The sequence below is a fragment of the Anomaloglossus baeobatrachus genome, chromosome 5 (assembly GCF_048569485.1).
Source record: "Anomaloglossus baeobatrachus isolate aAnoBae1 chromosome 5, aAnoBae1.hap1, whole genome shotgun sequence".
Taxonomy (NCBI): Eukaryota; Metazoa; Chordata; class Amphibia; order Anura; family Aromobatidae; genus Anomaloglossus; species Anomaloglossus baeobatrachus.
The window spans coordinates 370,286,372-370,300,254 of NC_134357.1; the positions used below are offsets into that span (position 1 = coordinate 370,286,372).

General features: G+C 47.3%; 1 protein-coding gene across 1 annotated transcript in view; it reads right to left on the reverse strand.

The window, feature by feature from the left end:
• Positions 1-1,375: 1,375 nt before the first annotated feature.
• CNTD1 (cyclin N-terminal domain containing 1) overlaps positions 1,376-13,883 on the reverse strand; it is a 37,492-nt gene continuing 24,984 nt past the window's right edge. Inside the window, exons 7-8 of the mRNA XM_075347610.1 lie at positions 5,195-5,291; positions 1,376-2,417 (exon numbers count right to left, since the gene is read on the reverse strand). Coding sequence (XP_075203725.1) covers positions 2,307-2,417; positions 5,195-5,291 — 208 coding nt within the window. The 3' untranslated portion in view covers positions 1,376-2,306. The remainder of the gene's footprint in view (positions 2,418-5,194; positions 5,292-13,883) is intronic.

Genomic DNA, 13,883 nt, shown 5'->3' on the forward strand with positions numbered 1-13,883 from the left:
GGATGCTTCCACACGAGATGGGGTCTGGGTCAGTATTTTACTGGATCAACCAGAAGAAAAACTGAGCCTAGAATAGCCCTGGTGGGCAGTGTGACAGTGTTTGTTTGTATGTTTTTTTTTTTTTTGTTCCCCCCCCCCCCCCTCTAATTTTAATAAAACAAATCGGTCAGTAGGACCAACCCACCCAAGCTGTTTATATGGTCGTGTGGATCATAGGGAGTTGAATAAAATGATACCTTGTTATCTGCGATGTCTTATTTCAGAGCTCTCCATGTGTTTCTTGATGTGTAAATGAACTTTTCAATCTGCCTTCAGAACTTGTTTTAAGGGTATGCTCACACGAGCATATGACTCACAGGAGTGCAATGCGAGAAAATCTCGCGCTGCAATCTGCCCCATGTAAGATAATGCTGCAGCTCAGATATGCAAGTCTTTGCTCAACTCTAAACGGACTGAGGGGAAAAAAATAAATAAATAAAAATCACAGCATGCTGTGATTATCAGCGAGAGACATGTTACTTGCACCCATACAAGTCTAAAGCTGGTGTCACACATAACGACGACGACAACGACGTCGCTGCTACGTCACCATTTTCTGTGACGTTGCAGCGACGTCCCGTCGCTGTCGCTGTGTGTGACATCCAGCAACGACCTGGCCCCTGCTGTGAGGTCGCCGGTCGTTGCTGAATGTCCAGCTTCATTTTTTGGTCGTCACTCTCCCGCTGTGACACACACATCGCTGTGTGTGACAGCGAGAGAACGACGAAATGAAGCGATCAGGAGCCGGCACTGGCAGCTGCGGTAAGCTGTAACCAGCGTAAACATCGGGTAACCAAGGGAAGACCTTTCCCTGGTTACCCGATGTTTACGCTGGTTACCAGCCTCCGCTCTTGCTGCCAGCGCCGGCTCCTGCACTGTGACATGTGGCTGCAGTATGCATCGGGTAATTAACCCAATGCATACTGTAGCAAGGAGAGCAAGGAGCCAGCGCTAAGCAGTGCGCGCGGCTCCCTGCTCTCTGCACTGTGACATGTAGCTGCAGCACACATCGGGTTAATTAACCCGATGTGTGCTGCAGGAGAGCAAGGAGCCAGCGCTAAGCGCGGCTCCCTGCTCTCTGAACTGTGACATGTAGCTGCAGCACACATCGGGTTAATTAACCCATTGTGTGCTGCAGGAGAGCAAGGAGCCAGCGCTAAGCGCGGCTCCCTGCTCTCTGCACATGTAGCACAGCGACGTTATGATCGCTGCTTCTGCTGTGTTTGACAGCTAAGCAGCGATCATAACAGCGACTTACAAGGTCGCTGTTACGTCACCGAAAATGGTGACGTAACAGCGACGTCGTTGTCGCTGTCGTTTAGTGTGACACCAGCTTAAGAGTGCAGTCCAATGTTTCACTCGCACCCAATCATCAGAGTGCAGTGCGATAATTGCATCAGCTGACAATGGAGGAGATGGGGAGATTAATGCTTCTCTCTCCTCCACGGCTCCCTCCCTCTTTTCTACAACGGTGATTCGATTGCGGGATCGGATCACAGTTGCATGACACTCTGCTAATGCTGGCAGCACACTCGCATCCGATGCCATACGTTAGTGTGACTCCAGCCTAAATGTAATGTTTCATTGCCAATATGAGACATGTAATGACTGACAGACTGCTCCTGATCTATATGCCTCACATGGGTAACAACTCCTTTTATTTAACATAAGCTCTAAAGACAGATTCATAGAGCTCTGTGTCTGGCCTACAAATCTTAACCGTTCACGCAAATATGAGGAAAATGTGGATTTCTCCGAAATAACACATTGGATCATAGATATCAAGGTATCATTTTATTCAGCTTCCTATGACCTACATGCCCATACAGACGGTGGGCTGAGCCTACTGCCAGACTCCCATTTTAAAGATCTCTCCTTTAAAATGTAAACATGTTATAGCAATCTATAAGATAGGTGATAACTTGATCACTGAGTGGTTGACTTTTGGTACCCCCCACTACTCTAGGAATGGGGCTCTGTAATATCTATGGGACTGTGAGAAAGTGGAGTACTGTACCACCAGCAATAAACAGGGGAGCGGGGAGGGGCACATACTTGTAACCACATTTGGATTTTAATGGTGTATTCCAGAGCCCCGCTTTCCGATTCGGTGAAGGTCCCAGCGGTTGCATCCATATTGATCAGCAAATTATTGCCTTTGCTGTAGACACATGCACAGATGTAACAACAATAGCTTTAACAAGAAAGATAAATCAGTAAACACATTAATAGAATACAATACGCTGAAAGCCTTTTTAGTGCGAGTCCTAATGGCTGAGTATGGTAGTGTCCCCTACACAATGCTTCAGTATGGCCGAGCACATGTCAAATACGGAGTTCACTGAAATGCCTGTGATGTTACTCAAATCCTCCAAAACCTAAAGAAATGCATAGAAAGGAACATTTCAGAAAACTAAAAAAAAGCAAAGTCAATCTATACTATAGAGAAAAACTACAAAATAGGATCTTTGGAGAAAATCTCCATTAGTTAAAGGGTTATCCGGCTTCTTTTGACTTTTTTTTATTACCCTATTGGGCTACATTGGGGCAGGTAAGTAGATAGAGACCACTTACCTGCCCTGCTGTCAGCCCCTCTCCCCCGACTCAGAGTGGTCATGTGACCGCTCCTGCCGCGATTTTGCTGCTTCTGGTCATTTCATGTCAACATGGGCAGGACCATGTTGACATGCAAATCTGGAACAGCATGTTGCCTCCCTGCTGGGCGGCTACAGTGCGATGAGCCCCGCCCCCCCTTCCCTGCACCCTCCCACACATTCCCCCGCAGCCCTTACTCTCCCCGCAACCTCCCCCTGCACTGCTGTGGGGTCCGTGACCTGGGGGAGGGGCCTGGCGGCAGCTGCCGTGGTGTCACCGCCAGCAACGGGCCCCTGCTCAGGATCACACATTCAAATGTACCGGCATCACAGATGCCGGTACACTTGAAAGCGCTGATGAGGAGCAGCGCAGCACTGCATCTCATCACTGTCCCGCTGTCTGTGCTCTCTTCAGCACAGCGGTGACTTCACTACTGTGCTGATATGTCCAGAGCATAGACAGCGTGCGAACGTGCAGGAGCGGCGGGGACCGAGGACGGGTGAGTATGTACTCCCTACATGTGTTCCCTATGGGGGTAGGGGAGTCGGTACAGAGTGCCATGTGTGTGCGGTGCAGAGCCATATGTGTGTGTGCACGCGGTGCAGAGCCATATGTGTGTGTGTGCGCGGTGCAGAGCCATGTGTGTGCGTGCGCTGTGCAGAGCCATATGTGTGCAGTGCAGAGCCATATGTGTGCGTGCGCTGTGCAGAGCCATATGTGTGTCTGTGTGCGGTGCAGAGCCCGATGTGGGGCTGTTATTTGCAATGCTGTAGTGATAACAGGTCAGGTGCTGGGGAAGAATACTGACAGGGAATGTGTGTGCAGGGAGCGGGCAGGGGCCGAGGCTGGACAGTGAGGGCAGGCAGGGGGCGAGCCTGGACACTGAGGCCGGGCGGTGCCAGCTCTGACTGAGGTTTTGCACAGGAAGTGGTCATGTTTGCTAGAGCTGAATGTAAACAAAGAGCTGCAGATAATAAAGGGTGAATTCAAGAGGAACAAAAGTTATAAAACAAAGAATAACAATGTTGGGGTGTTTTTTATATTACAATCCAGCACAATTAGCTTACCAAAAATTTTTGAGTTTATATCGGACAACCTCTTTAAGTGACAGCTAGTAAATTTCAATTAACCTCTTCGATATATCTACAGTGGTTTTGGGCTACCATCTGTACAAAATGACAAACGTCTGCATTGCTACAATGGGAGCTCGTAAACTACTGATCAATAACTATGTATATGCTTCAATGCGACAATATCAAACTGCAGAAGAAAAGAATCTGGCAAAAATACACAGTAGGAGTTAATTAAGACTGGGGTTTCCTTACGGCAGTCTGTAGCTAAAGATGAGAATAATGTATCTGTGGCAGTCCATGTCCCAGAAAGTTGAATAAACGCCAACTGCGAGGGACAGATTTCTGGAGTAAATAGTAAATCTGGCTAGTGAGAGGGTTTTTTTTGTTGTTTTTTTTGTGTGTGTGTTTTTTTTTTAACATGCAAAACACTCAAAGCTGAATCCATACAAGATTATCTAGTGTGAATTGAGCCTAAAAAAATATTCAACCAAGTTCCCAAATATTAACAGTGTTAAGATATAATTACATTGCAAACCTTGCGTTGTTAATACAGCAGTTGTTTTAATGGCTTCTTTAGACAGGTGGACTGTGCTCCCGATGCAAACGGAACGATCAGGAATAGATTGTTCAGTCTGCATAGGCTGCCATTATACTTAACACATGTCCTGTTTACACTGGATGCCACTGACAATAATTTCTAAGCAAATTTAAAGGGACCCTGTTAACACAGATTGACTGTTCAAACCAAGTACATGCATACAGTGCAACATGGCGGAGTCAATAATTTAAATTCACCTTCCCACCTACATGATTTCCCTCAATCTCTCCACTCTTCTTTGATTGAAAGTTCTAGCATCATAGTCAATGGTAATTGGTGGAGCAAGGTTGAACTAGATGGACCTAGGTCTTTTTTCAACCTATGTAACTAAATGAATGGCAGAGATGGATGGTAAACAAGCAGGTAGGAAGGTGCATTTAAATGTTTGACCCTGCCATGATGCACGAGCGCCTGTACTTGATTTGAGCACACATTCTGTGATTCCTGGGTCCCTTTAAAAATTATATCACCCGATGAATAAGTTGGGCCAGTCATCGGGAACCAGAATGGTGGATGACTTCCATGGCTTCAGTGAGCTCCATTAGAGAGCTCTGCTGCTACAGTTTTCCTAAGGCTGAAGTCACTCACTCACTCACTGCAGTAAAAAAAAAAAAATCAACCCCTAAATTGACATACTGCAGGTGACAAACACACAGGGCTGACAAATTTTTGCTTCATGTGCATGAGATTTCAAACTATTAATGATAACACTGGTAATGTAACGGGCAGTGAATTTTTCATCCAGAAGCCCATTTTATACTGGATTATGTTTATATCAGTGTCCAGTTTTGTGCATAAAACACTTTTGTTGAAAATTGAAAAAAATAAATAAATAAAAATATAGGTAAAGAATGAAGTTGGAAGGACATAAGGGGTGATGGCTGGTTACCTGATTCCAGGAGTCCGGGTCTATCATGAAGGTGCTGGCAGAAATGACTCCTGTGCCCAAGAGCATCTGATCTTCCTTCACTGATAGAAACTTGCTCCTGTCCAGACAAGTCAGAAATACACAAAAGATGAACAATGGGACTAAAGCCGGATTCTCACATCCTTTTTTTCTTTTTTATATCTGAAACGCGGGGTATATTTTTTATCACTTTACTGAACCCATTTTTGGTCCATGTGACAATATTTACAATCCTGTGTTGCATCCACTTTTTTCCTCATTTTAAGAAAACAATCCTTAGCTTCTTCTACCCATCAACCACTTCCCACCGGGGCAACTTTCTGTTTCTACGCTTTTGTTTTCGCTTCCCCTTCTTCCAAAAGACATACCTTTTTTAAAGCACCACTTCAGCATTTAGTTTTTTCTTTCAGCTCTGAATTGTTGCTTTTAATCTAAGGTCGCTGCCCCCAGTTTTATACTCACCATGCGGCGTCTTCACCTTTGTTGGTGCTGCTCCAGTCGCATGGTGCCATCTTGTGACCATATCTTCTGATTGGCCAGAAGTCAGACATTACATTACAAGTGCTCAATGCAAGTCTATGAGAGCCAGAACGAGGCTCCCATAGACTTGTATTGAGTTGTGACCTGCGGTGAACTCCATGAAATACTGGATCTGCCAGCAGGTCACCAGCTATCTGAGACCAACTGGAACGAAGCTGATAAGGGCCATTTCACATCTCCGGTAGTTTGCCGTAAGCCGGATACGGCACACATGCAGTACAGTTACAATCATTTACAGTGGAAGCGCAACACCATGCGGTTGTGTATGACGCACAAAATCGTATGGTGTCACGCTTCCACTGTAAATGAATGTAACTGTACTGCATGTGTGCCGGATCCGGCTTCCGGCAAAATACCGGAGATATGAAACGGCCCTAAGAGATGAAGATGCCGGAGGGTGAGTATAACACCTCATTCACACATCAGTATTTGTATGCCAAAACGAGAAACGAGAAGTGTCTCCAAAACGCAGAATAGGTGTCAATTAGTGATGATCGAGCATGCTCGGTACTGCTCGAGCTTAAGTACTCACGGAGCTCGGCCGAGTATCACAAGTGCTTGGATATTTAGTCCGAGCAACAATGACAACAATGCATAGGCTCGTTTCACTGCATGATGTGTACGACGCACCTCAGGGAGAGCCAGTCACAGTCTGAATGGCTCTCCCAGGGGATAAAACAACAATCTCGGATGTAGTGTGACCTCCCTCAAACCCCCCCTCCCAATAAAAGTAACATTTGGAAATGCTCTCTTTATGGCTGGCTGTATGTGGGCGACGTAGGCCCGAACTGCCCAATCATTGACTTTTAAGAATGCTTGTTACTCGCGTCAAGGTTGTCCAAGCGTCTCATCAGCTCGAATCTAGTAACAAGCATTTTAGTGCTTGCCCATCACTAGTGTCAATCTTTCAATTACAGTTCTCTGTAAGATCCATTCCATACTTTGGCATAAAAACACGAATGCAAAAATATTGATGTGTGAATGAGGCCTCAGACAGGGGCAGGGGACTTATGTCTAAAGAAACACTCCAACGCTGAAATTAAAAAAAATAAAAAATGGAGTGGTGCTTTAATTTTTCCATAGACATATGAGGGCTTGTTTTTTTGAAGGACAATCTGTACTTTTGAATGACACCATTGACTTTATTGTGATATATTGGGAAGCTGTAAATAAAAGAAATGCAGCAAAATTGTCAAAAACGAGCAATTCCACCATAGTTTTTTGGATTTTGTTTTAACAGTGTTCATTATATGGAAACAATGACCTGGCAGTATGATTTTCCAGATCAGCACAATTCCAGTGATCTCATAATTTTTCATTTTATTTTTAAGCAGTGAAAACATTTTTGCTTGTGTCAACATTTTCAGAGACTCGTAACTAGTGATGAGCGAGGACTAAGATCCTTGAGTGCTCAGTACTCGAAATGAGCAGGTTAGACGTTTGGATGGGCTCGAATCAATCACCAAGTATAATGGAAGTCAATGAGAAACTCAAGCATGGAAGAGTGTCCAGAAAAATGCACGAGTTTCCCTTTGACTTCCACTATACTCTTTAATCGAATTGAGCCCAACCTGCTGGTTTCGAGTAGTGAGCACCAATAGCATAGCTAGCGGGGGGCAGAGGGGGCGGTTGCCCCGGGCCCGGTGCTCAGTGGGGGTCCGCTAGGAACTTCTGAGCTGTCAGTGCTGCAAGGACACAGCAGAAATTCTTGTGCAGATGACGAAAATACATCTTACTGCCAAGACCTGCGATGATGTCGTGCCCATGTGACCGAGTGGGAGGAGCCCACTCCTCCGGTCAGAAACCAAACATCAGGAGATACTAGGAGATGGGAACTTATAATGAGGTAAGATGGGGCTGCAGGGTGAGTGGCATATGAGGGGTGCAGACTGTGACAGAATGGTGTGAAGGGGTGCAGGGTGTTTGAGAGAGGGGTAAGTTGTGGTACAGGCTGTTTGACACATAGGGATGCAGGCAGGGTCGGCTCCAGGATTTTGTGGGCCCCGGGTGAAGGAGTCTCAGTGGGCACCATCCTCACTTAGACACATACATACAGATACATACACATACAGGCATACGTACATATACATACCGTATTTTTCGGATTATAAGACGCACTTTTCCTTCCAAAAATTTGGGAGGAAAATGAGGGGTGCATCCTAAAATCTGAATGTAGCTTACCAAGAGGTGGAGAGGAGTCACAGGAGGCAGGGGCGATGCTATGCGGTGTGTTGCCAGCGCTACTCTGTGCGTCAGGCAGCACGGCTCTGCTCTGTGTGGCTCACTTTGCATTGTGCAGCTTGCTCTGCAGCGCGGCTCTGTGCACTGTGGCTCTGCTTTATGTGGTGGCTCTGCTGTGTGCAAGGCTGTTCTACTCGCCGCAGCTCTGCTCTGTGCACCATGGCTCTGCTTTATGTGGGGGGCTCTGCTCTGTGCGAGGCTGTTCTGCTCACCGCAGCTCTGCTCTGTGCGGCACGGTTCTGCTCTGTGCGGGGCTTGGCTCTGTGTGGCTCGCTCTGCATTGCGCAACTCGCTCTGCTCTACAGTGCGGCTCTGCACTGTGCGCTGCTGTTCTGCTCGCCGCGGCTTTGCTCTGTGCGGCGGGCAGTAAGGCATCAGCCATTCTGAAGATATTGGTGGTGAGGGCTCCTTCAAATAATGGCGCCTAGAATCGGCTCATGCGCAGATGGAGCTCTCAGCTCAATAATAATAATAATAATAATAATAATCTTTATTTCTATAGCGCCAACATATTCCGTAGCGCTTTACAATTCAGGAGGATCATATACAAACAAGTAACAGTTATAGAAATACAATATTTAGAGGGGAAAAAAAAATACAACCCTGCTCGTGAGAGCTTACAATCTACAATGAGATGGGGGGAGAGGCAAGGTTCAAGTGCTTATTTACAATAACAATCCAACCATCTCACGGAAATGGGGCTGGATAATGGTTTCCTGGACCAGTGGGCCCGAGCCTTGAGATGCCTTTGGGTGCCATGGAGTTTGATGTGGAGCTATGTTGTGAGAGGTTGTAGAGGGACTATGTGAATCGAATCTGATTAGGGAGTGTGATAGGCCGCCCTAAAAAGATGCGTCTTTAGGGTGCGTCTGAAGCTGAGTAAGTTGTGATTTGTCCTAACTTCTTGGGGTAGAGCGTTCCAGAGGGTTGGTGCAGCTCAAGCTTTCATCTGCACACGCGCGGACTCCGGCCGCCATTATTCACCGCCAACATCTTCAGAATGCCTTACAGTCCCCCACACAGAGCAGCCCCGCACAGAACAGCCATGCAGTGAGTATCTGGAACCCCCTCTGTACCACTCACAGTATCGCCGTACTCCAGTACCACCTCTTCCTCCTGTTACCCCTGCTCCTCTGCTAGCCCCCCTATAGACATATAAATCTATACAGTCATATACACTGACATACATAGATACACACACACACACACACACGCATTACAGATATTATTAATATTGTGAAGCCGGCAACAGCCTCCTCCCCTCCCCTGCTTGTCTCCATCAAGCTCCTCCTGGGCATGTGTCTGTGTTGCACTGCGTGATGGTCGTCAATAACAGACATGACAGTGCACAGTGCACACAGACTGCTGTATATACATCACAGGAAGGGCTAGGGCTACAGAATATACATCACAGGAGTGGCTGGGGGATACAGTATACAAATGACAGGAGTGGCTGGGGCATATACGTTACTGGGGAGCATACGTTACTCAGGTGCATACATATTCCTGGGGGCATAGATGTTACTGGGGTAGCATACAACGCTGGGGGGCATGCACATTACTGAGGTGGGTGGCATACAGCTCTGGGGTGGCAGCGCATATGGCTCTGTGGGGCCAGCGCATACGGCTCTGGGGTGGCAGCACATATGGTTCTGGCAGTCCCATACAGATCAAGAGGGGACACCTACTGCCACGAGGGGGCACATACAGCTCAGGAGGGGGGCCCCATACAGATCGGGGGTGAAACATACAGCTCAGGTGGAGGGGCACCATACAGTATGGGAGAACATATGCTGTGCTCAGTGTACTGGAGAATTTTGGCTGGAGTCTGCAGCTCCTCTTCATATGTGAGACTGGAGCACACTGCGCGGTAGCTGCGCCCACAGATGAACTTCAATACAGGAGGTGCACAGAGCATTCAACAGTGAAAGGTGTGTGTCAATGTGGATTAAAGGGCTGGCAACTGCACTATCCAGGATGCAGGATAGTGTGGGTGCCAACCCAAGCACTGCAGTCCCTGGAACTCATCCCAGGGCCCACAGGACTGAAGACGGTGAGTGGACCCCCCAGCTGTCCAGGGCTACAGCATTTTCCCGGGTCTGCCAGCTGCTGACGCTGGTCCTGGATGCAGGGTGTGGGGAATATGAGGGTTCAGGATGTTTGAGAGAGGTGTAAGTTGGGATACAGGCTGTGTGAGATATAGGTATATGGGGTGCAGAGTCTGTGGGATATGGGGATGCAGTGAGTGTGATATGGGGGTACAGACTGGGGTGAAGGGTTTGTGGCATATGGGGTGCAGGCTGTGTGGAATATTGGGGTGCAGAGCGTGTGCGAGAGCACCACAAAGGAAGTAAAGATGAGGGGCAAGGTAAGTTCTCCACCATGGACCTGTAGATGCGAGGAATTTTTATTGTAACGTGTGGAAGGGGGAAAAGTAGCATTCACTCAGTATATAGAGTGACAGCGCATTATGGGAGGCAGTAAGGACAGTGTGAGGGCACAGTATGAGAGGAGCAGTATACGAGGGACAATGTGAGGGCACAGTATGAGGGGAGCAGTATACGAGGGACAGTATGAGGGGAGCAGTATATGAGGGACAATGTGAGGGCACAGTATGAGAGGAGCAGTATACGAGGAACAGTGTGAGGGCACAGTATGAGGGAAGCAGTATGAGGGGAGCAGTATACGAGGGACAGTATGAGGGGAGCAGTATATGAGGGACAATGTGAGGGCACAGTATGAGAGGAGCAGTATACGAGGGACAGTGTGAGGGCACAGTATGAGGGGAGCAGTATACGACGGACAATATGAGAGCACAGTATAGCCTGCTTTACACGTTGCAATTTCGCATACGATATCGTATGCGATTTGCAACGCCCCCATCGTATGTGCGGCACGTTCAATTTTTGGAGCGTGCCGCACAAATAATTAACCCCCGTCACACATACTTACCCGTCCATACGACCTCGATGTGGGCGGCGAACATCCACTTCCTGGAGTGGGAGGCACGTTCGGCGTCACATCGACGTCACGCGGCAGCCGGCCAATAGAAGCGGAGGGGCAGAGATGAGCGGGACGTAAATATCACGCCCACCCCCTTCCTTCCACATTGCCGGCGGGAGCCGCGGGACGCAGGTAAGATCTGTTCAATGTTCCCAGGGTGTCACACACTGCGATGTGTGCTACCCCGGGAACACTGAACAACCCGATGTGCAATTCGTCAGGATTCACAGTATGAGAGGAGCAGTATACGAGGGACAATGTGAGGGCACAGTATGAGAGGAGCAGTATACGAGGGACAGTGTGAGGGCACAGTATGAGGAGCAGTATACGAGAGACAATGTGAGAGCACAGTATGAGAGAAGCAGTATACGAGGGACAGTGTGAGGGCACTGTATGAGAGGAGCAGTATACGAGGGACAGTGTGAGGGCACAGTATGAGGAGCAGTATACGAGAGACAATGTGAGGGCACCGTATGAGAGGAACGGTATACGAGGGACAGTGTGAGGGCACAGTATGAGAGAAGCAATATACGAGGGACAATGTGAGGGCACAGTATGAGAGGAGCAGTATACGAGGGACAGTGTGAGTGCACAATATGAGAGGAGCAGTATACGAGGGACAGTGTGAGGGCACATTATGGGAGGAGCAGTATACGAGGGACAATGTGAGGGCACAGTATGAGAGGAGCAGTATACGAGGGACAGTATGAGGGCACAGTATGAGAGGAGCAGTATGCGAGGGACAATATGAGGGCACAGTATGAGAGGAGCAGTATATGAGGGACAGTGTGAAGGCACAGTATGAGAGGAACAGTATACGAGGGACAATGTGAGGGCACAGTATGAGAGGAGCAGTATACGAGGGACAATGTGAGGGCACAGTATGAGAGGAGCAGTATACGAGGGACAATGTGAGGGCACATTGTGAAGGCTGTATGGCATGAAAAGACAGCAGAGTTTGGAGAGGGGGTAGTGTGATGAGGGGCATGGAAGGTGTGGACAATGTGGAGGCCATTGTTCATATCACAGGTACATTATTTTGTATGGAAAGCGTATAGGACATGGTAATGAATGGGATGGTTTTATAGATAATTTACATAAAGAAAGACAGTGTGGCGGCCATAATTCATGGTGGAGGGATGGTGCACTGGTTGTAGTATATGAGAGGCACAATGTGGAGGCCATGTGTCATTAGGGGGACAGTGTAGGGGTCACTTTTTGGTCAAGGAGTATAGTGGGGGAAATATTTTGTCAGGTGCACAGTATAAGGGTTATTTAGTGTACAGTATGTGCAGATATTTTTTATTTAGATGTAATAATGACACTCATATTTTTTAGGGCATCATGTTGGGATCTGTTGTGGAAAACAAGAGAAAATGGAAGTCTGCGGAAAGAAGCTGTATACCTCCAAAATCATCATGTCGTCTGGATCAGATGAAGAAGAATGGGGTGAGACAAAGCAAATCAGAGGAGAAGTCGCCAATACGGTACCTGGATCTAAGGGAGCATTTATACTGGACAATCCCTGCATTTAAAGGGAATCTGTCACCAGGTTTTGCTTCTCGCCCCTCTGAGAGCAGCAAATGTATTGACTGAGACTCTGATTCCAGCAATGTGTCATTTACTGAGCTGTTTGCTGTCATTTTGAGAAAATCAATGTTTTCTCTGCTGCAGATCTAGCAGTTATACAGAGCTCATGAATATGCTGGACTACCTGACAGCACGCCAAGTAGTCCTGTAATTATAATCTACTGCTGAATAATCAGTAATTTTATCAAAACTACACTGAGCAGGTCAGTAAGTGACATTGCTGGAATCAGGCTCTCTGCCCCTATGTTATGCTGGTCTCAGATTAGAGGGCAAAAACTTGGTGACAGATTACCTTTAAATGATAGTCGACAGTTTGGTTATATGAAGCCGATCGGCAGCTGTTTAGTGGCCTGTGACTGCAGACTTGTGAATCCTCATAGCATGCACACAGTGCACTGTCAGGGTTTTCCAGTGCCGGTGGTGAGAGCGGCCATCATGTGACAAGAGTGCGATTGGCATACTTCTGGCCACATCTGCCTGAGGCTTTAGTCTGACTTATTGGTAGGGTACGTGATCAATTTAAGTGCTTAGAACAGCATGAATACTAACTACGGCCCTGCCGCTACACTTACTAGTCTGCGCATGCACTCTGCAATTTATTTTTTTTGCTCAGACCACTCGGTCCGAGCACAAAAATCGAACATGTGCACTGCCTCATTGGATAACATTGGTCCGAGTGTGATCCAATATTTTGTTGGATCGCACTTGGACCAAAAATATGGTTGTCTACACAAACTATTAGGCTGCGACACCATCATAGTAAATATGGTTACCTGGTTAGTAGCCCACTCAGAAGTTTCGCCCCCTTGAGCCGAACCCCTAGCTACGCCTCTGCTGAGCACTGTAGGATCTTAGTTACTTATAACATTTTCAATTTTCAGTCGATGGAGCCTCAGGCTGGCTTTCATAGGAGTACCGTCATAACATAAACCATGGAGGTCTTCAGCAGACAATCATGTCGCAGGGACACCGATGGGCGATTAGAACGATTCAACTCCAGGGGCGCGAGCTTGTTTCGCTGTCACAGACTGATAGCGACATTTAACAATTTAGCAGTTAAGAGTGGATCTTCTTTCGGCTGTTAGAGGCAGATGATCATAAAAAAAGAGTGAATCAGGTCACCACCATGTAGTCATTCCAGGAAGGAAAATCCGGGCGGTGCTCGTGGGTCAAGAAGGCTGTAGTCAATCAAAAAAGGCGGATCCCCAGCACAAAGAACGTCCATAGAAACTTGAAATAAAGTTATGGTTAAAAAAGGGGGAAAAAGGAATGAAACATAAATCCTCCAATCTATGCG